This window comes from Toxorhynchites rutilus, chromosome 2 (genome assembly GCF_029784135.1).
Source record: "Toxorhynchites rutilus septentrionalis strain SRP chromosome 2, ASM2978413v1, whole genome shotgun sequence".
NCBI lineage: Eukaryota > Metazoa > Arthropoda > Insecta > Diptera > Culicidae > Toxorhynchites > Toxorhynchites rutilus.
The window spans coordinates 254,258,573-254,280,471 of record NC_073745.1 but is presented as its reverse complement, the minus strand read 5'-3'; the positions used below and the strand labels follow the sequence as shown (position 1 = coordinate 254,280,471).

The following is a 21,899-nucleotide window of genomic DNA, read 5'->3' as shown; positions in this document are numbered from 1 at the left end:
GAACCACAATTCCCCCTAGGTTTTGATCAGAAAGAAAATCTAAATTGATTATTGATTGATTATTTTACACTGCGATGAATTACATTGATACATTAAGCTGAAATACAATAGAAACGATCTTATTTAAACAAATTTATTATACCGTCCTATTATACTTGCAAAGCTCACGTCACAGCCTCACTACTATTCATGCACTAGTCAATCAAGACTATCTTGTCATAAATGTACCGTGATTCCCTTGTGCTGTCAATCGAGACAATGCAAGAGATTCAAATTGTACAAAAACAGATAGTTGTTTTGCTCCTAGGATATAAACAACATTTTAGCGATTCAGTGTTATTGTTGGGCAGTTTTAATCTTTGATTTTATTCGATTGAATAATATTCTGTGGATTGAGTGAGATGGCGAATGTTAGCAACAATTTGTAAGTTTATTGTGAAAATATTCATTAAACAAAGAATAACAGAAATTCAAGTTTATTTACATGATTTTTCATCGCAGAATATATATCCTCAAAGTTAGGTACCGTTTTGACTCATATTCCGAACAGGTTCAATTTCCGAACGCTCGATTTTAAGATTTAAATTCACTGAAATTTAATGTTATAAATAATTGAATATTGAAAACCCGAATTCTTTGGAGTATACACTTCGGTATCGATATATAAATATTTATAAATCTCGTGTTACGGTGTTTGTTACCGAACTCCTCCGAAACGGCTCGAACAATTTTGATGAAATTATGCACAAAAAGCTTGGTAAGCATGGAATAGGTTGTAAACTATACGATACCGCTAGAATACCGATTACCAAATATGTAATTCCGATTAGAGTGCCTCTATGCAGAAAAAAATTTGAATATTTTTTTAAAATAAATTTTGCCTCAAACAACACATATAACCACAAAATTAACACCCTATTTTTAATCGCGATTTTAATAGTTTTGTATAAACAATATTTAAATAATTTAACCATCGGTCGTTTTTCAAACAGAATGAATTTATTCATGTTGTTAAATGACAGATGGTGCTAGAACGAACTTTTATCCACGCATTATCATTAAGTTAATTCTACATATCAAAAATGTGTTCGATGTGAAAAAGCAACACATTATCTACAATTAGGGGATATATATATTTAATGAAAATTGTGTTTCATCGTCAGACACAATGTTATGTATAAAGTTTTGGTTAAAATGCAAAGAAATTTATAGCCAAAAAAATGTAGTTAGGGTTAGGACTATGTCTCCTATGTATTTAAACGACATCGAGTGATCGTGAAATTCGATCTAGTCTTCAACCAATCGGATTCCGGAATATGAATAACTGTTCGATATTGTTACCACAATAATGGTGTATGTTTCATGCGGTAATTCGAAACATTTTTCGCCTTGCACGGTAGATGGAACATGTACAAAGCGTTTTCGTAGGGATTTCACCATGGACACGATCGCAAGCGTAGGCGAATATGATGATGATGATGTTGAATTAAAGAGGCTTTAAACTTTTCAGTTCATTCGCCTCTAAATAGGCGAATATCTAATATATCAATGAATAAATACTGATAATGTGATTCACAAATATCAACAACGCAGACATTGGTTTCCCAATTCATGAACGATACCCTTCTTCTTCTTGAATGGGGTTAACGTTCCCTGTGGAACTTTTGCCGTCTCAACGAATGTATTAATTAGCGTCATTTATTAATACTTAGTTGAGATTTCTTAAGCCAAATAACACGCCTTGAATGTATTCCGAGGGGCAAGCTATAGAATACGCGTGACCACAGTGCAAGTCGAAGTAAATTTCTTTGACGAAAAATCCCTCGGCCAGATCGGGAATCGAACCCGAACACCCGGCATGATAATGTGAGACGCTAACCACTCGGCCACGGGTGCACATGAACGATACCCAGCAGTTATACATTTAACCGTGCATATTGAACAAGAGAAGCGCGTATTTTCCTCCAACGAGACAGCATTTGAACGATATGAATATTGATTTTCTTTATTTCATTTTTCTACTTTACGACAAAATTATATGATTTTTGTTTCTCTATTCATTCAACTTTTGAAAAAAACAAACATATCAGTTACGATAATGAAATACATTGCGTCATGAAACATCATACCAACTTCCGTTGTAACCGTTTTATTCGTTCTTTTTATCGATCACATTCGAATAATTTTATAGATCGTTAAAACATTCAAACACGCTTAAAATACATAGCTATGTTTTATTTAACACCCAAAATATTCTCTAGAAATAATTTAAATGGCAGAACAACGTTTGCCGGATCGGCTAGTAGTTTATAGTAATAAGCATGTATTTGCCTAAAAAGCGACAGTCAGAACCAGTAGTAAAATGTTTGTGTTAACAGATTCCATAAAAAACAAGCATCGTTAATTTTACAGTTTTTGTGGTTGTTTTCACTATTCGGTTTGCTGTTTTCAGTTGAAGTGCTAGAAAAGGAAAGGATCTACTATAAATTGATGAACAAGTCATTTTTATTACATTAAAATTAGTATTAAAGTAGTGTTCGTAATATGAATCATGTTTCGACACAACTCAAATTCCAAGTAGTAGATGGTAAAACAAACTTTTTTCAGGCAAATACAGAAATAGTTCACTAGTTGTACTAAAAGGACAGTCTAGTGAGCTGGCTATATGACATGACCGCCGCAGGTCATCCAATCTGTGAAGATGTGCTTCAAACCAAAGTGGTACAGTACGCCAAAAATCTGGGTAAAGCCGATGTATTTCAATTCAGAATGCCATCACGAGTACGGGTGCTGCGTTTCTTGAAATGACATCCTACCACTTCGAAGTGAACGGCAAATCTTGTATTCAAAAGGCGTTGAACGACTGGATGGATCGAATCTGGAATTCTACGAGTATATGTCCAACGTATTCCATTCTTGGTTGATCAGAAGGAATGTTGAGCTTATATGATACGATTCAATTCTGTAAAGATCGCTGCAAAATTTTGGTCTGTCTGCTCCCAAACCTCACTTATTTAAGTCAGTCACTAGACGTTTCTTCTACTCAAACCAATGAAAGTTGCCTGGGATACTACACTTGTTAAGTGGCTTTTAAAAAATGGAGGTGCAATGATTTCAAAACAAGATTTCGCTCCACTGCTAAACAAAACCTTAGAGTCAATGGAAAATATAGATCATATACTGATCAACAGTACCACAGATCACAGTACCATTTTGAGTAATGAGACACTATTTAATTATCAACGAAGCTTGAGTGTTCTGAATTTGAGACAAAACGGAACTATTTTGTTCATAAAACAAAAAGGAAGTGGTTTAGTTCATTCATTTCTTTTTCCCGAGGGTCTGAATTCGCTTAGAATTTCTGTGATTCAAAAAAGATTCTTATACTTACATACAATTGTAACCATGAATTGCAATTGATTCTCAATCGCTCAATCATAAAAATTCTAGAAGACACTGATGTTTGACCACATTCTATTTCAACAGTAACCAATGCAGCTTTTGCTCTAATGTGTGTAATGAGGAAAATCAACAGGGCCTGGTCCCTTCTCTCCATCAAGAGCAGAAGTTGAAGATTATCCTGCACAAATTGAGCAGTTCCACTACCCAATGGGGCTGTTATCCTACGTGCGACAAATGCCGACAAGAGTTCATAACCAACCACAATATTCCCGAGAGTTGCTTTCAAATTTTACCCAGTGTCGAACCAAATGTCATCAAAATGGAACCAGAGTTAATGATTGATGATCACGAATTGTCGAATAGCAATAGCATTTTTGATACAGACCCAAGTGAACAAGAAGCCGAAATGCCAATCACTGGGAGAAACGGAGAAGTATTCTTCATAAGCGAAATAGACGAAGAAGGCAACAATATATCACAGATTCCAGTTGCTAGAACGCATACACAAGGAAAAAGTAATTTGAATGGGTACAGAAGAGAGTTCACTCACCTTCAGTCCATTATAAATGTGAAACCCATTTTCTGTCAATATTGACTGACAATTTATTTCAGAAACAAAAACGTTAGAATGTGAAAAATGTGAAAAAAAATTTCACTCAAAACACGGTCTCACATTGCACCTTCGAACACATACGGGTTGGTCAAATAAGTTCTATCCAATAAACCATTCAGCAGGATCATTCCTTTTCAGGTCAACGTCGTTATTCTTGTCCGCATTGTCCAAAAGCGTTCAAGAATTCTTATTATCTTCAAAATCACATTCGAGTTCACACAGGTCGGTGAATATGTTTTTACTATAATTACTATAATGAACCCTGTCATTCTTTTTCAGGTGAACGTCCTTTTCCTTGTCTGCAGTGTCCGAAAGCGTTCAAAAATTCTTCTGCGCTTAAAAATCACAATCGACTTCATACAGGTTGGTAAATATATTGTGTTATAATTAGGCTGACCAAACGTACCATTTTTAACGGGGCAGTACCGTATTTTCTACCATTTTTCATTTTCATTTCACACCCATACCTCGCTATACGGCTGCTCTTTATACGGCATTTCGCTATAACGGCCCTCCCCAATTCAGACACGTTTTCGATTTACGGCCTAAAATGTTTCGTTATAACGACAAAAAAAAATTGATGATTGGTTCAAAAATCACTTGTACAGAAGAGAAAAAATATTTGCGAGACAATAACTTAAGCAACATACCCATTAGGTATGTATACATACACATCCATGTAAGATGAAGTTGCTTCATTTTGAGATTATTGTTGGTTTTCATGTATATATGTTGTATGTTTCATGTTTATGTTATGTATGTATTTTTGATTTAAATGAATTAAATTTAAATGGATTTAATTTTTGATTCAAAAGAAATAAAAATATAAAGATTAAATGCATTTTGAATGATAAACCATGTTACATGTTTAACAAATTTGGAGCCGATCTGATTGAATTTGTATGAGTTGTATCAGAATAATTGATTTCTTATACGGCTTTTCGCTTTGCGGCCGAATTTCGTGGAACGTATCTAGACCGTAAAGCGAGGTATGGGTGTACTGTTATGTTGTACTACTATTGATGATATTTTAAACATTTATTGGCCTATTTGAAAGAGATGATGTGACTCCGTCACTAAAGTTGCTGTTAACCCCTTGCCGTACGATTTAATTTCCGACAACAGGGCCCAAACACGAGCACAGTGAGTCGTTTCGATAATCTGCTGAGTGTGTGTATCTTTCTTACTATCGTAGCAGTCCCGCATCATCACACGCCTGAAGCATGTATCCATTTCACATCGATAGACGACGAGTGAGGTTCGCTGTTGTACGTTCTGGCACAGTGTAATAGCCACGAGTGTGGTTCGACGTTATACGTGAAGGGGTTAATCTTGATTATTTTTTTTTTAAATTTGTCCACGTAGGAAGTAAGCAGTATTTTTGACTAGTGAAGTGTTCTAAAAATATAGAGGCTTATGTCCAAGACAAGACCGCATTGTCTCCTCGCTAACAACTTGATGGAGCTGGATGTGCTATTCATCACTCCTCAAGCATTGTTCTCGAAGTTTTTTTTTTCTCTTCTCCCCAACGAGTTGGTTTTTTTTTTTCTCGTGTGTTCTGTGGTGAATTAGTGCCCAAAGTGCCCAAAGCAGCCAGAACCGAGGAAGCAGCGCCTCTGCAGTGGTCTGGATCGGCGTCTGTAGTGGATCAATAACCATAACGGCATCGTCAACACGTGGTTGACAACAATAACAACAATCAGTTGAGTACAACAATAACTTCTGCTATTGTGTTGTCTCCGTAGCGCGTGACTTTTGTGTCTCCCTTAATAGGGTAACAGAGCGCATATCGGAACAACAAATTTATGTGATTATTTTTATTTTATTTAAGTTTTTTTTTTTTACAAGTGAGATAAAAAAATTGTAAAGATAATAATCGTTCGTTCTAAGAATGGAGGAGGGTGGGGGTCTAGACATGGACATTTCAGACTCCCCCTCGCTTGCTCAAGCAGGGTGTAGTAAGTCCCTTAAACGGACTCCTATGCCCGAAGATTCTTCTTCTGGGGACGAGTCAACTCACACTACCAAGCCCCCCTCCAAAAAAAAGATTGCAAACCTTTCCCCTGATTCCTCCAATACTTCCACCCAATCATCGACATCCCTTCCCCCCTCTGATGTTACTGTCCCCACTCAAACCTTGTCCTCGAATTCCTCTCCTATTGTTTCCGCTCCCCGTGTCAGGGTTTATCCGGACGATGCGCCTGACGCTGGTCCTTGGGTTGTTTTTTTCCGGCCCAAACCTAATGGTAAAGCCTTGAGGGTCGTACAGATTATGACAGATCTGAAAAGATACACCTCTGTTTCGGAAATTTGCAAAGTAAGACCGAACAAACTGCGAGTTGTCGTGACTAACCGAAAGGACGCGAACGATATTGTTGCTGATAAGCATTTCATCCTCGAATATCGAGTTTTTATTCCCTCCCATAACGTAGAAATTGGGGGCGTTATATCTGAAACGGGTCTGACGTGCAAAACTATAGAAAGTATGGGAGTTGGCAGGTTCAAGAGGCTTCCTTCGATGGAAGTCAAAATCTTGGAATGTCGCCAACTTGGAAAAGTTACCCAGGAAGGAGTAGAAAAGAAATTTACGCCGTACGACTCGTTTCGAGTCACTTTTGCTGGTGCCGCCCTCCCTGACTACGTTATGGTGGACAAATTGAGGCTGCCGGTGCGACTCTTCGTGCCAAAGCCCATGACTTGCAACAAATGCAAGTCAGTTGGTCATACAGCAGCTTATTGCGCCAACAAGGAGCGCTGTGCCACATGCGGAGAGCAACATGAGGGGAAATCCTGCAGTGCGACTGAGCATAAGTGTCCATATTGCGGGGGATCCCCACACGTGCTCTCAGCTTGTGAAACTTACAAGAGTCGCTGGGATAAACAAAAGCGCTCTTTGAAGGAACGCTCGAAACGCACTTTCGCGGATATCTTAAAGGGCGCTTCCCCACTGGCTCAACAACAACCATTACCAACAAACAATGTCTTTGCTTCACTGCCAGTTGACGAATTGGAAGCGGATACAGCTAACGAGGGCACACCGTTTATTTTCAAAGGGAATTCCCGGCGCAAAAATGTGTCCACTCCCAAAGTTCAACGACAAGTCCCATCGGTGGTACCCCATGTTAGCTTGCCTAAAATATCGAGTGCAGCGGACAAGCAAAATCAGGTTCCTCCTGGCTTCCGTGGGAATAGTTCACCTTCGAACGACCCAGCACTCGAGGGGACATCAAAAACCCCAACTGTCCCTTTTTTTGCGTCCAGCTCAACTTCCCAATCGGGATTTATAAAGTTGACTGACCTTGTGGATCAAATCTTCACGTGTTTTAATGTTTCCGATTCCATCAGAACCATTGTCATCTCAATGCTTCCAGTACTAAAGACAATTTTGCAACAATTGATGCAAACATGGCCCCTCCTTGCAATGATTATCTCTCTTGATGTCTAATTTGAATAGAGAGGTCGGAGATATCACTGTTTTACAGTGGAATTGTCGTAGTCTTATCCCTAAATTGGATGCATTCAAATTTTTAATTCATAAGTTCAATTGTGATGTTTTTGCTCTGTCCGAAACTTGGCTTTCTTCGCGAGATGATCTCTCTTTCCACGATTTTAATATTATACGCTTGGACCGTGATGACAGATACGGAGGGGTGCTATTGGGGATCAATAAGTGCCACTCATTTTTCCGAATTGACCTTCCACCTATTGGAGGGATCGAAGCTGTTGCTTGTCATGCAAACATTAAAGGCAAAGACCTCTGTATTGTCAGCTTGTATTGGCCTCCGAGAGCTGCGGTTAGCCGCAAACAACTTGTTGACATGTGCTCACTCCTTCCTGAGCCACGATTGATCTTGGGAGACTTCAACTCTCACGGAACTGCCTGGGGGGAACAGTACGACGACAATCGTTCATTGTTGATATATGACCTTTGTAACAGCTTCAATATGACCGTTTTGAACACTGGGGAAACAACACGTGTGCCTAAACCTCCTGCTAACCCAAGTGCTCTTGACCTCTCGCTTTGCTCGAATTCACTATCGTTAGATTGCAAGTGGAATGTAATCCAGGATCCCAACGGTAGTGATCACTTGCCAATCAAAATTTCCATCACCATTGGGTCGAATTCTTCTGAATCTATAAACATGGCATATGACCTCACAAGACACATTGACTGGAAAAAATATGCGGACGCGATTACTCTAGCCATCAATTCCAGAGATGGTTTACCTCCATTGGAGGAGTATAACTTCCTTTCTCGTTTGATCCATGACAGCGCGGTTCGCGCTCAAACGAAACCCATCCCAGGTTCCACCATTCACCGAAGGCCTCCCAATCCATGGTGGAATAGCCAATGTTCAAAGCTTTATGTAGAAAAATCGAATGCATTTAAAGCTTTTCGGAAACGAGGAACCATTGACAATTTTCAAACGTATTTAGACCTTGAAAATCAATTTAAAAACTTGATCAAAGGTAAAAAACGTGCTTATTGGCGAAATTTCGTGGGAGGTTTGTCACGAGAAACGTCAATGAAAAAATTATGGAAAGTGGCTCGAAACATGAGAAATCGCTCTTCATCGAATGAAAGCGAGGAACATTCACATCGATGGATTTTTAATTTTGCGCGAAAGGTTTGTCCCGATTTCGCTCCCGTGCAAAGAATTGTTCGAGATATACCACAAGATAGGTGCGATCTTGATTCCGAGTTTTCGATGGTAGAATTCTCTCTTGCTCTCCTTTCAAGTAACAATTCGGCTCCAGGATCGGATAGAATTAAGTTCAACTTGTTAAAAAACCTCCCCGATGTGGCCAAACATCGCTTGTTGAATTTATTCAATAAGTTTCTGGAGCATAATGTTGTTCCGGATGATTGGAGACAAGTACGAGTTATAGCTATTCAAAAACCCGGAAAACCCGCGTCCGACTTCAATTCGTACCGCCCAATAGCAATGCTGTCTTGTATACGGAAATTGTTGGAGAAAATGATCTTGTTTCGCCTTGATCGTTGGGTTGAAACGAATGCCTTACTCTCAGATACACAATATGGGTTCCGCAGGGGCAAGGGGACGAATGATTGTCTTGCGTTGCTTTCTTCAGAAATTCAAATGGCTTACGCCGAAAAAAAACAAATGGCTTCAGTATTCTTGGACATAAAGGGGGCCTTTGATTCTGTTTCAATAGAGGTTTTGTCAGACAAATTACACTCTCGGGGTCTGCCGCCTCTATTGAATAATATGTTATATAACTTGCTTTGTGAGAAACATTTGAACTTTTCTCACGGAGATTCGGCAGTAAGTCGGTTCTCTTACATGGGCCTCCCCCAGGGCTCATGTTTAAGCCCCCTTTTGTACAACTTCTATGTAAGCGACATCGACAATTGCCTTACACAAAATTGCAGCCTAAGACAACTTGCAGATGATGGAGTGGTGTCTGTCGTAGGATCAAACGAATCCGACCTGCAAGGACCCTTACAAGATACTTTGAACAATTTTTCAACCTGGGCCATTGGGCTAGGGATCGAATTCTCCACGGAGAAAACAGAGATGGTGGTTTTTTCTAGGAAGCATAGACCAGCAAAACCAAAGCTTCAACTTTTGGGTAAACCGATCACTCATGCTATGTCATTCAAGTATCTTGGGGTCTGGTTCGACTCCAAATGTACTTGGGGGGTCCATATTAGGTATCTGAGTAAAAAATGTCAACAAAGAATAAACTTTCTCCGTACAATTACCGGCACCTGGTGGGGAGCCCATCCCGAAGATCTTATAATGTTGTATCGAACAACTATTCTCTCAGTGATGGAGTATGGCAGTTTCTGTTTTCAATCAGCTGCCAAAACACACCTCATTAAACTCGAGCGAATTCAGTATCTTTGTCTCCGTATTGCGTTGGGATGTATGCCCTCAACGCATACCATGAGTCTCGAGGTTTTGGCAGGCCTACTCCCACTAAAAGATCGCTTCAATTTATTATCTCTTCGGTTCCTCATCCGGTGTAAGGTTATGAACCCATTGGTGATCGGGAATTTTGAGCAGCTGATCGAGCTAAATTTTCACTCCGGATTCATGAGTTCATATCATGAATTCATCTCCATGCAGGTTGATCCTTCTTCGTATATTCCCAACCGTGTTTGTTTTCCTGACTACATCAATTCCTCTGTGCATTTTGATCTGTCCATGAAACAGGATATCCATGGATATTCAGATTATCAACGATCGAGGATCGCTCCAACGATCTTCGATTCAAAGTATGGGGGTATCAATTGTGATAATATGTACTTTACTGATGGGTCCTCTATGAATGAGTCCACAGGATTTGGAGTGTTCAACGAAATTTTTAGCACCTCCCACAGTCTTCAGAATCCTTGCTCAGTGTATATTGCTGAATTGGCAGCGATATACTGGGCGCTGGACAGCGTCGCCTCACGACCTGTTGAACACTATTACATTGTAACGGATAGTCTTAGCTCTGTCGAAGCTATCCGTTCAGTGAGGCCGGAAAAGCACTCGCCGTACTTCCTTGAGAGAATACGAGAAATTTTGAGTGCTTTATCCAGACGCTGTTATGTCATTACCTTTGTCTGGGTCCCTTCACATTGCTCAATTCCGGGTAATGAGAGGGCTGACTCATTAGCAAAGGTAGGTGCGATTGAAGGCGACATTTACCAGCGTCAAATCGCCTTCAATGAATTTTTTTCTTTAGTCCGTAAAAATACCATCGCTAACTGGCAACGCAAATGGAACGAAGATGAATTGGGCCGGTGGTTTCACTCGATTATCCCTAAGGTTAGCCTCAAACCGTGGTTCAAAAGTCTGGACTTGAGTCGGGACTTTATTCGCACCTTCTCCCGACTCATGTCCAATCACTGTTCTTTAGATGCGCTTCTCTTTCGTTTCAATCTTTCCAGCAACAATCTCTGCGTCTGTGGTCAAGGTTATCACGACATCGAGCATGTTGTTTGGTCGTGCGAGATGTATCTTGTCGCCAGATCGAATTTAGAAAACTCCCTTCGGGCCCGAGGAAGACAGCCCAATGTGCCGGTGAGAGATGTGTTGGCTCGGTTAGACCTTGATTACATGACCCAAATATATGTTTTCCTTAAAGCTATCGATCTTCGTGTGTGATTGTACCTATGTCCTTATACCCTCCTTTTCATCCATTGCGAGCGATTGGCCCCCATGGTATAAACAGTAAAATAAGTTGAAATGTAAATATACAATAGATTTAAGAATCGAGTGTGATCATCAACATTGTAACAATTCCCTTATATCCCATCCCTTTCCTGAAAGATGTCACCCTCTAAACTCGAGTAAACCGCGAGTAATCGGTTTTCCACCTTACTAACCATAGTGTTAGGAAAATTATTTATGTATAGTTTTAAAACATATACTTAAGAATTCGGCTCCTTTAAACTAATGTAACTGAGCCTGTAAAAATAAACGATTTATATAAAAAAAAAAAAAAGACCGCATTGTTGACGCAGGACTGCGGAATTATTTTGATTGTTTACCATTTCGGCTGGAGGGCCGGTGCCATGTCTCTCTGTTTGTCCCATTTGCAATCACCATAATAGTTTGGTCGGGAGAATATCGGGACATCTTCATCCACGTCTTTTATGAGAACAAGCGAAGGTCCGTGATTGCGGTACCAAGAGACTTCAGTCAACATTTTAACGTAACGTAACGTAATAATAATCGTAAAAGGCATTGTGAAGAAATACTTCAGACAATCCCTCTACATGAATTTTTCGTGTGTAATAAAGAGGATCGCTTCCACAGGTGTGGCGTTGCAAACAAGTAGAACATTCGGTATTGGGTGGCTGCCAATCCAAGAGAACCCAATGTACTATATTTACGATCTCCAAAGGTTACAGTATACATATTTTAAACCGCATCAGCAACTGAGTCCGATTCAGCGCATGGAATGTTAAAATGGCGACAGTTGTATGTGACATCAGCATTTGGAGAGACTCTTCTTCTTGAATGGCGTTTACGTTCCCTGTGGAACTTTTGCCGTCTCAACGTATTTACTAACTAGCGTCATTTGCTAATACCAGGTTGAGATTTCTTAAGCCAGATAACACGCCTTGAATGTATTCCGAGGGGCAAGCTCTTGAATACGCGTGACCACAGTGCAAGTCGAAGGAAATTTCTTCGACGAAAAATCCCCCGGCCAGAACGGGAATCGAACCCGAACACCCGGCATGATAATGTGCGACGCTAACCACTCGGCCACGGGTGCACAGCATTTGGAGAGACTACAAACTGCTTGCTAGTTGGAGCGAGTATTATAAATCGTGAATTGTTTATTAATAGGGGAAGGCGGGGTAAGACCGCCCGGCGGGGCAAGACGGACCATTTTTAGTTTTATAAGAAATGCTCAGTATTTTGATAAATATGCAACGAAAGAAGCATTATTAGCATATTTTTGCCATTTCGAAACACCTTGCAACATCTGAGCGCACGGAATATCGAAACTGTAAATAAAACAAAGTTTTCGTCCATTGCGATTGCAAGTGATCTAATTTTTAAGGCAACCAATGTAAGGATTTTTCCAACAAAAACTGTATATTCCGTTAGTTGCCAGTGTACTAGTTCTTCAGTATATTGTTCCGGTTCTTCCTGCGTGAAAAGGTATCTATATATAAATGGATTTCTGTCTGTCTGTCTGTCTGTCTGATTCTTATGGACTCGGAAACTACTGAACCGATCAACATGAAAATTGGTATGTAGGGATTTCTGGGCCCGGGGAAGGTTTTCGTGATAGTTTAAGACACCTCCCCTCTCTCTAAGGGGGGGCTGCCATACAAATAAAACGCAAATTTCTGCATTATTCGAGAATTATTCAAGCAAATGGAACCAAATTAGGCATATTGAGTTTTAGAGTGCAATAAATGTTTCTATTGAAGTTGGACTCTCCACCCCCTCCCTAAGGGGGGCTGCCATACAAATGAAACACAAATTTCTGCATAACTTGAAAGCTAATCAAGTACAATTTGGGATGTGAGGGTTTTTGGGTATGAGAAATGTTCCTATAATGGTATGACATACCTTCCTCCTCTGGAATGGAGAGGGGGTCCCATAAAAATATTACAAATATTTCAACCAAAAATATTCCAGCCAAACATGACAATTGAAAATTTTCGGAAAGTTAAATTCGCATGTGTTCTACAATTACATAGTGACAAGTGCTGTTAGTCCATTTGATGTTTGAGCTAGCGAAATTGATCTTTGTTCGAAACTGGAAATGGATTTTAATGAGATGAAACGCACTACTATATCTTCTTCGATCTATACAAAAAAAAGGATCGCCGGATGTGTTGATAAGAGCAGAACTCGAGGAAGGATGTCCGATTTAGGGATGTCTTTATTCTATTATATTTTCTGTATAAAACATTTATTCCATGTAACGGAGAAACATGTTATTTGCAAGTGGTTGAAAAATCTTGACCGATAATTGTGTCTGAAAATAATCTGATATTATAATGACGAGTTTTGTTAGAAATACTAGGAATTTTATAGTAAAAGGTAAATTCAAAGGGGTCGAATAGAAAATCAATGAATGAACAGTTCAGCGATTGGACCCATGAACTTGCTCATAGTAAGAAAATGTGAATGTTTGAAGGTATTGATTACAAAAAAAACAAATTTTGGGCGGGACGAAGTTTGCCGGGTCAGCTAGTGTAATATAAAATGCGTGAAAAGTGCAAAATAATGCAAAGGGTGCTCTGGGAGGATGACGGACCATTTTGGACAGGGTAAAAGCGCCATACGTCGTGATGTTTTCATATCAAATAAAACACCATCTTATTACTCGTGTTGTTTTGTTCAGCCAGCTAAAATGCCAGCTCGAATACCTCATTCATTGAACAAGAAGAAGCAAATGTCGGAGCAATAAAGTTTTGAAGCGCAATCCGACATTATCTTTCCGGAAGCCGGATGCTTATTCCGCTGCCAGAGCTCGGACCTTCAACAGGCCATTCGTCACTAATTTTCTCAACCTCCTAACATCCATCCCGGAGCACACGGATTTTCGACCGGCAAAGAAATTTAATGTAGACGAAATTTGCGTTTGCACGGAAATATCCAAGGAAAGATTGGGAGATAAATGGCTCCCGTCTCTATAGGTTTCTCTTTTTTAGGAAACCTTTACTACTGGTACTCTCCTTGCCTCTAAAATGAAAGGTCCTCATGTTACGAAGAGAACACGGCCGAGTTGACTTCCAACAACTACATGGAAGGCTTGAAAAGGGTCAAAGCGTCAAAGGAAATAAAAGGTATACTAAAAGAACGAAAGACGACTTTGAGGAAACCTAAAGGATCAAAGACATCAGCTACTTCGGGGTCATTCAGATGAACAGATTTTGAGAGATTCTAGACCCACGTAAACAATCGTCCTTATAGATTTCGATAATTTGATAATTTTTTCACGAATATTTTCTAAACTCTGCACGTGGAATATGGATGGCATTTACAGAAGTTTGTTGTAGTTTATGAACAACTCTAAAACATGCAGTACCTTAGACAACACTGTTCCTGTTATTTCTACTAAACTAAAGGGTTTGAAAATAGTCTTGGTTCGTCTTACGTCGTAATGGTTCGTTTTACCCCGCGGGTGGTAAATCAACAGCTACACATTTTTTAAGTAGTATATTATTATATAAGCAATGATATTCCACTCGTTACTCTGATTGAAAACACATGTAGGTAGGCACAGAAATGCACAGAACAAATGTATGGGAAAATGGGCATGCTTCCAACATTTGATAATTTAAACAATTTATGGACTAGATCTAGTCATCTAGTCTAATAGATCCATCTATTAGACTAGATGACTCAGGTGAAATACAGGAGGCCAAATTTATCAAAACTGTGGAAAACCTTTATGATACTGCGTTGGAGTACATTGAAAATGGAAGACTAGTCTAGGAGAAACATAACAGTATTATAGTAAAGTCTATTCTTGAATTGCCAGAGATTCAAAATGACATTAGTAAAAAATGTTCCTGTTCATATAGATTAACTAGCTGACCCAGCAAACGTTGTATTATTGTAAGTATATTTGAATGGTTTTACGTTTTTGATCTATTCGTTGATGAAGATCAAACGAATATGTGGCGATAAGAGCTATGACCAGGGCGCGGCATAGTCAGAGTCAACTGAGGATAGTCGGCTGACTAACCGACTGACTATATCCATAGTCAGTCGGTAAATGACTTTTGGCTCTTCACGCAGTTTCTCCGCCAAAACGACTGAACAGTCAGTCGGGCGTTTAGTCGCTATCTCCCTCTATCGACTCGACTATATCATTCCATTCTTCCCAGTCAAATTGTCCTCATTGCATTTTGAAATGACTTCCCCCAAAACGAATTCTTTGCTCTCTTTCTCTCCCATACACGTTTGCATGCATCGATGTTTGAGTTCACTGGGGTTTGACAAACGCAACAGGTGAGCTAGATTTTTTTGTAGCGTACACGAAAACTACTCACACGTATAAAATAGTGTGCAGTGTGTGTGCGCTGTTTTGCACGCCTAATACTAACTAATACTAATGCGAGGACCTTTATAGCATACTTGATAAATGTCTAAGTTCGTTGGTTTGAGTTCACGTTGGGTAGAAAAAAAGCCGTCCATTGATGGGGTAACTACTTTTTTGCATCAGGAATCAAGTTTTTGTTCCTCTTTATATGGACATGCGTATGCGTGTACAAAATTAGTATCAGGGGGAAATGGAAATGTAGATTGAAGTCAGTTGAATGAAGAGGCAGATTTGTAATCATTAGTCGAGTCAGTTAAAATAACCACTGACTGGACTAGTTCACCAGTCATCCTCGCTAGTCAGCGCTAGTCAAGTCATTTTCTAGTCAAGTCATTTTTGTTGGCGGCGACTGCCGAAGCAGTTCTAGTCGAAGCGAAGCTACTGGGAGTAGAGTCGGTCCTCATTTTTCACCTTCGAAGATTTCGGGCCCTGGCTATGAATTGAGCGCTTTAGACGATGACCGCCAACAACAATAAAAAATCATATCATTCAAACCATCTTATTTCAATGTATATAATTTACGTAACTGATGTGTTTGATGTAGAGTGTTAATATATAAATAAGTAAAAAATAATGTTAATAAGTAAAATGTGAAGTGAAAGAAAGTAATATACTTTTGTCTTAGAGTAGAAAATGAAATAAAGAAAATCAACAATAATTTTGTTCAATTACGGTCTCGTTAGTAAAAAACAGGTTTTCTGAATGGGCCAAATTCATGACTGTTGGGTCCCGATCACATCTATTTTGATTGCGTCGCAAGGTTATCACATTTTCACAACCCGATTGGACTTGAACGGAATACAGAGGATTACGGATTACAAAATAAAACATTGCGATCTGTTCGGGTAATTCCGACACGATCGGATTTCAGAATATAGGAGAGTATTCGTTAGTAGACGGATCTAGAATTTTCAAGGAAACTACACTATCGATCTCTTCAGGGTCTATTTTGTCGACTTACCAAACTTAAAATGTGCGTATGAGGTAATCCACGCTTCTGCCATTCAACCGAATACATTCAGAAACGTTGAATTTAATACGTGTAATGTTGTAATAAAGCTTATCAAAAACATCATTTTTTGATCGAACACACGTGCTGTAATGCCATGACAATGCATGCGATTTGGCCCGGCAGAAACAAAGGCTGTGTCAACGTTACTCATGATAGCGTCTTGAAAGTGAGTGTATTCTTCCTCGCGCTGCTTCTGTTGATTGTGTCGTAGGAATCACAGTCGTCCATTCTCTCAATCAAGAATTGTTGACGCATCTCACGACATCGTAGATTGATGTTGCCCTGACCGCGTCGAGGGAAGTATACTCCACACATATAAATCCATCGAGCGCCCTCTCTTGTTCATAAATCACATGTTCATAAATATTGATTCAAAATAATGATGTTTTTAATGAATAAAGTACCTGTGCCGGGATTTTGTTGTTTGATTTATATGGAATATTCGTGTTGTCGCTTCAGAGCCGCCGAGGTTTTTTTGTGAAAGAATCTTTTTCTGACTAGCACTGTAGTCACACACATTGTATAGCTTGTCATTCAGAATACAATCAAGGCGTGTTTCTTTAAAAAAAAGTGTTAAAAGAAATGACGCAAGTGATACTAAGTTGAGATGGCAAACGTTAGGTTCATTAGGAACATTAGTACCGTTGAAGAGAAGAAGAGAGTATGGTATGAACGATGAATTCCAGATCATTATTTCTTCTTCGAGTCGTTATTTATCGCGTCGCTGTGCAGTCGCTTACCAAGATTCCAGTAATGTCGTTTTATCAGGATTCATGACAATAGCAAGATTGTCACTTTCCAATCCTAGCATTTGTGATTTGAAGAAATTTAAGAACTCATTGTGTTATTGCAATAACGCTTACAGCTCGCAGGCGAATTGGGGATGCGTTCGATGAAGCGAACGTAGCGCCATCTGTCATTTAACAAAGTAAATAAATTCGTTCTGTATGAAAAACGAACGACGATTAAATTATTTGTACCTTTTTGATATAAAAAAGGTGCGATTTTAAATCGGGAATGAGGATAAATATTTAAGGTTATATGTACTTTTTGAAGCCGGATTTAATAGCGAATTCGTTTTTGTTCAGTTTCAACCCCAGTGCCGCACTAACTGCTGTCAAAACGTTTTTTTATTCACTCAGTTTCGCATTCAGTGTCGCACTAGTTCGCCCCGAAAGCTGTTAGTTTCGCACTGAGATGTTTCACGGGTTGGCACTCGGCAAAGTACGTGGAATAAGAAGGTAGTCTACTCCCTGCTTTGTTCAAGTGTGGTAGGCAAAGGAAAAAAGCAAGAAATAGTAATAAACCATCGATCGAATCCATATAAATTTAAACATTTTTTAATTTTTCAAATTATAATACAAGAACTGTCTCCAAAAATGTTTCGAAATGATGAAATAGCAGTTTACTTAATTATTTTAAAATTTAAAACTGTAAAATTATCACACCTGTACTATAAAAATAATGCAATCCGATAAACAAATGTGTTGAGAGGTTATATCGAAGCAGTGTCGTTCCCGTTCCCGATCCATGGAGCGAATGCATGGGATAACTGAAAACATCTCCGATTAGTTTATCTCATTCGAAATTATTCTGTTCCGGCATCGCGGGACGTGGTACTTCAACATTTCGCTGAAGTAAACAAAACCTGTTCAGTATGAAATCGATAAAAAACCACATAAAAACTTTCTTGCACTGAAAAAGCGGTATATTATCGTGTTTACCGTCGGCACGACTTGCAATTTTGTCTCTTTTCAGGATTTTTGGAACTTTTAAAATCGAGAAATATTGAAAAAACTTCAGTACTTCGAACTAATTGAGGATTTGTTATTACTAACTTCGTTGTGTGTGTAACACATGCGCTCTCCGTGTGTATACACAGGAGATATCCCTTACCTTCTATTCTACGTACTTTGGGCACTCGGGTTCACCAATACAACTATACTGAACTGTCAAGTTCCGAGTATTGTTTTGGAAAATCTAAAAATAGAGACTATGAAAATGGAAAACCTGCTGCTCTTGCTTTTGTATTATTTGAATCGTAATCCAATTCGGATTCTGATTTTGAAGAGTATATTCGTGTAGACGGCATTAAGCTCCGTGTGCTTTCATTGGGAGGCGAAAATTATTATGGATATTCAGGAGGAATAAACATGCTCTCAAAATCAAAATTAGGAATGAAAATTTACTTTAACGTATCGAATATTTATTTTATGTGATGAAATAAGAGGGTTTTTTTCCGATATCGCAGAAACATTGAACGAAAGCTGTGTCTAATGATGATTTTATATTATAATAGAAATTATTTGTGGAACAAACAGGAAATGCATCTCCAAATGGTTAAGTGAGTGTCAGGACTACATGTGTTAGGTAATCAAACAATATGAAGTAAAAATTTTCATTCAAACTTTTATATTTTTACACTGCACTTGGCCCTTCTGATCTTATAGAGAATACTTTACCTCCCAAGCACTAATATCTCCACCAGACGTCGACACTGTACATTTGTCGTCGCAAATATAAACAAATCAGACTATACAACGCACACCAACAAACCACCGCATTCGTGAAACTGAAAACGTTTTTTTATTTCAGAGTCAGTGTGGCACTGACTCAGTTTTAAAAACGAATTCGCTATAAGAAAAAAAAATTCAGATTTTCTGAAATTGAAGGAACACGTGAAGCTTACTGATTATAATTTGTGTTTGACTGGTAGTAGCGCATTCGTTAATAGATTTTCGTACGATGATCAATTTTGGGAGAACAGAAAAGTTACGACATAAACTCTATGCAAATTGTTAAACAGAAGTTTGATTTGGAATTTGACAAATTTTATGAGAAAAAATCCCGAAAATCATAATCTTTTCCGCAAAGTCTCTTCAGCATCTAAATTTTTGTTCTTTGTAGAGACCAAAGCAGGAAAATCCTAGCACGTTCGATTGATTGGGTGAATTCTCGGTTTTATTTACTTATTAAAATTCTTCAAAAAACATTCTGTTTTGTTTTTTGGGTTTACGTGTCCCGTTTTTATTCCTGAACTATTTGGTCAGCCTAGTTATAATGAACTATACAACAGGGTCATTCCTTTGCAGGTGAACGACCTTATTCTTGTTCAAATTGTCCGAAAACGTTTAGAACTCGTACAGCGCTCCAACGTCATATTCGAATTCATACAGGTTGGTAAAAAATGTTTTACTACAATGAACTATTCATCAGAGTCATTCATTTCTAGATGAACGTCCCTATTCTTGTCCACATTGTCCGAAAGCGTTTAGAAATTTTGGAGAGCACCAAAGGCACGTTCGAACTCATACAGGTTGATAAAGGATGTTTTAGTACAATGAACCATTCAGCAAAGTCTTTCATTTCTAGACGAACGTCCCTATTCTTGTCCACAGTGCCCGAAGGCGTTTGCTCAACCTTCAACGCTCAAACAACACATTCGAGTTCATACAGGTTGATAAAGAAAGTGCTTATTGTATAATGAACCATTCAGAACTGTCATTTCTTTGCAGGTGAACGTCCCTTTTCTTGTCCACACTGCCCGAAGACGTTTATGCATTCTTCAACATTCAAACACCACCTTCTAGTTCATACGGGTTGATTAAAAAAATGTTTTATTATAGAGAAATTCCACGCCACATCAGGCAGCCGCTGTTCCGACCCTCTCCGATTGTTTTTTTCGAAACTTGGTACATATGGAGATTTTAGGTAGCTGCCATCTTATGCCAAATCGGAGAGGATGGCGTATAAACCGACTGATTTGGAGTGGAATTGCTCTATAATGAATCATTCAACTGAATAATTTTTCACAGATGAACGCCCCCATTCTTGCCCGCATTGTCCGAAAGCTTTCAAGGATGGTACAACTCTTAAATGGCACATTCGAACTCATACGGGTAGGTAAAATGATTCACTGCAATGAATAACTGGACAGGGTAACTCCTTTGCAGGTGAACGTCCCTTTCCATGTCCGCATTGTCACAAAGCATTCACGATATCTACAGTCCTTACAAAACATCTGAAGGCACATTGTACTGGTACAAGCGACTCGAGGCAGGAATCACTGGTGACCGTAAAGGAAGAGATGACTGAATGCTGATAAATCCCTCTATCGATGAATGCGATTGTAAAATAAAGTGCATAGGAAAAACGTTTTTAAAAAATTATCAAAAAATGGTAACTAATCGATAGTAAAGAAACCAGGAACCACGTGGAGTCGTTATCAGAAATCGTGATGTTAGACGGCCTACTGAATGGACTGAGGATTGAGCACGATTTATTCCTCCTATACTCGCGTATTGGTCTGTGAGACCGAAAAATCAATAATTCGTTCATTTCTCAGAAAACATCAACACTACGACTTTGCGATTCTCTCTAGCTTCGTCATTGTTTAGCGTATCGCATGTGTTGGTACGAATGGAACGAACTTTTTTAACACTGAGTAACTTTTTTGAACTTTTTTTTCCTTTTTTAGAATATTGTTCAATGCAATGTATAAATTATGTTAGTGGGGTGGAATATTTATTGAATATAATGCATAACATCATTATCGTATTATTCTTATTTCTAGGGCCCGAAATCTTCGAAGGAGAAAAATGAAGACCGACTCTACTCTCAGTACTTTCGCTTCGACTAGAACTGCTTCGGCAGTCACTGTATTGACAAATTTACGTTAGAATTGCAACCAGATGGCGCAGCGAGTAAAATGATGATGTTTAGTTTTTTTGGTATGGAATTGGTTTGATTTGGTTTGAAAAATCAGAAATTTTCTGCAATTTCCCAGGATTCAAATATTCTTTTCACGCTGAAAAGGTTAGAAAATCATTATTTTACATTGTTTCATTCATAATATATGACGAATGATTCGGTACAAGTGTTATAATTTTGCAGATGATGGAGTGGTGTTTGTCACAGGATCAAACGAATGCGACCTGCAAGGACCCTTACAAGATACTTTGAACAATTTTTCAACCTGGGCCATTGGGCTAGGAATCGAATTCTCCACGGAGAAAACAGAAATGGTGTTTTTTTCTAGGAAGCAAAACCAAAGCTTCAACTCTTGGGTAAACCGATCACTCATGCTATGTCATTCAAGTATCTTGGGGTCTGGTTCGACCCCAAATGTACTTGGGGGGCCCATATTAGGTATCTGAGTAAAAAATGTCAACAAAGAATAAACTTTCTCCGTACAATTACCGGCACCTGGTGGGGAGCCCATCCTTCTTCTTCTTCTTCAATGGCACTAACGTTCCTAGAGGAACTTCGCCGTCTCAGCGTAGTATTACTTGCGTCATTTTTTATTAGTACTTAGTTGAGATTTCTATGCCAAATAAC

At 38.9% G+C, this 21,899-nt stretch overlaps 1 protein-coding gene across 4 annotated transcripts; it reads left to right on the top strand.

Moving 5' to 3' along the window:
• The first annotated feature begins 259 nt into the window (after positions 1 to 259).
• On the top strand, positions 260 to 21,114 carry LOC129767898 (oocyte zinc finger protein XlCOF6.1-like). Of its 4 annotated transcripts, none has more exons than XR_008741594.1 (11): positions 260 to 424; positions 3,487 to 3,917; positions 4,015 to 4,098; positions 4,154 to 4,237; positions 4,295 to 4,378; positions 19,655 to 19,738; positions 19,795 to 19,878; positions 19,935 to 20,018; positions 20,078 to 20,273; positions 20,378 to 20,461; positions 20,516 to 20,553. XR_008741594.1 is itself a non-coding variant. In XM_055769166.1 (11 exons), the coding sequence occupies exons 1-11, from the start codon at positions 402 to 404 to the stop codon at positions 20,662 to 20,664; spliced, it is 1,275 nt and encodes a 424-aa protein (XP_055625141.1). In that variant the 5' UTR covers positions 260 to 401; the 3' UTR covers positions 20,665 to 21,114. The 4 variants fall into 4 exon arrangements, 2 of the variants coding, with proteins under 2 accessions (XP_055625141.1, XP_055625142.1); XR_008741595.1 differs by having other exon boundaries at positions 20,078 to 20,254; positions 20,516 to 20,534; XM_055769166.1 differs by having other exon boundaries at positions 20,078 to 20,161; positions 20,516 to 21,114.
• The last annotated feature ends 785 nt before the right edge of the window (positions 21,115 to 21,899 follow it).

Excerpts from the sequence above, each read along its gene's own strand:
- LOC129767898 (XM_055769166.1), top strand. The coding sequence starts at position 402 with ATGGCGAATGTTAGCAACAATTT. Across the intron at positions 3,918-4,014 it reads AACGCATACACAAGGAAAAA|AAACAAAAACGTTAGAATGT; the intron begins GTAATTTGAATG and ends AATTTATTTCAG. Across the intron at positions 20,162-20,377 it reads CCACCTTCTAGTTCATACGG|ATGAACGCCCCCATTCTTGC; the intron begins GTTGATTAAAAA and ends AATTTTTCACAG.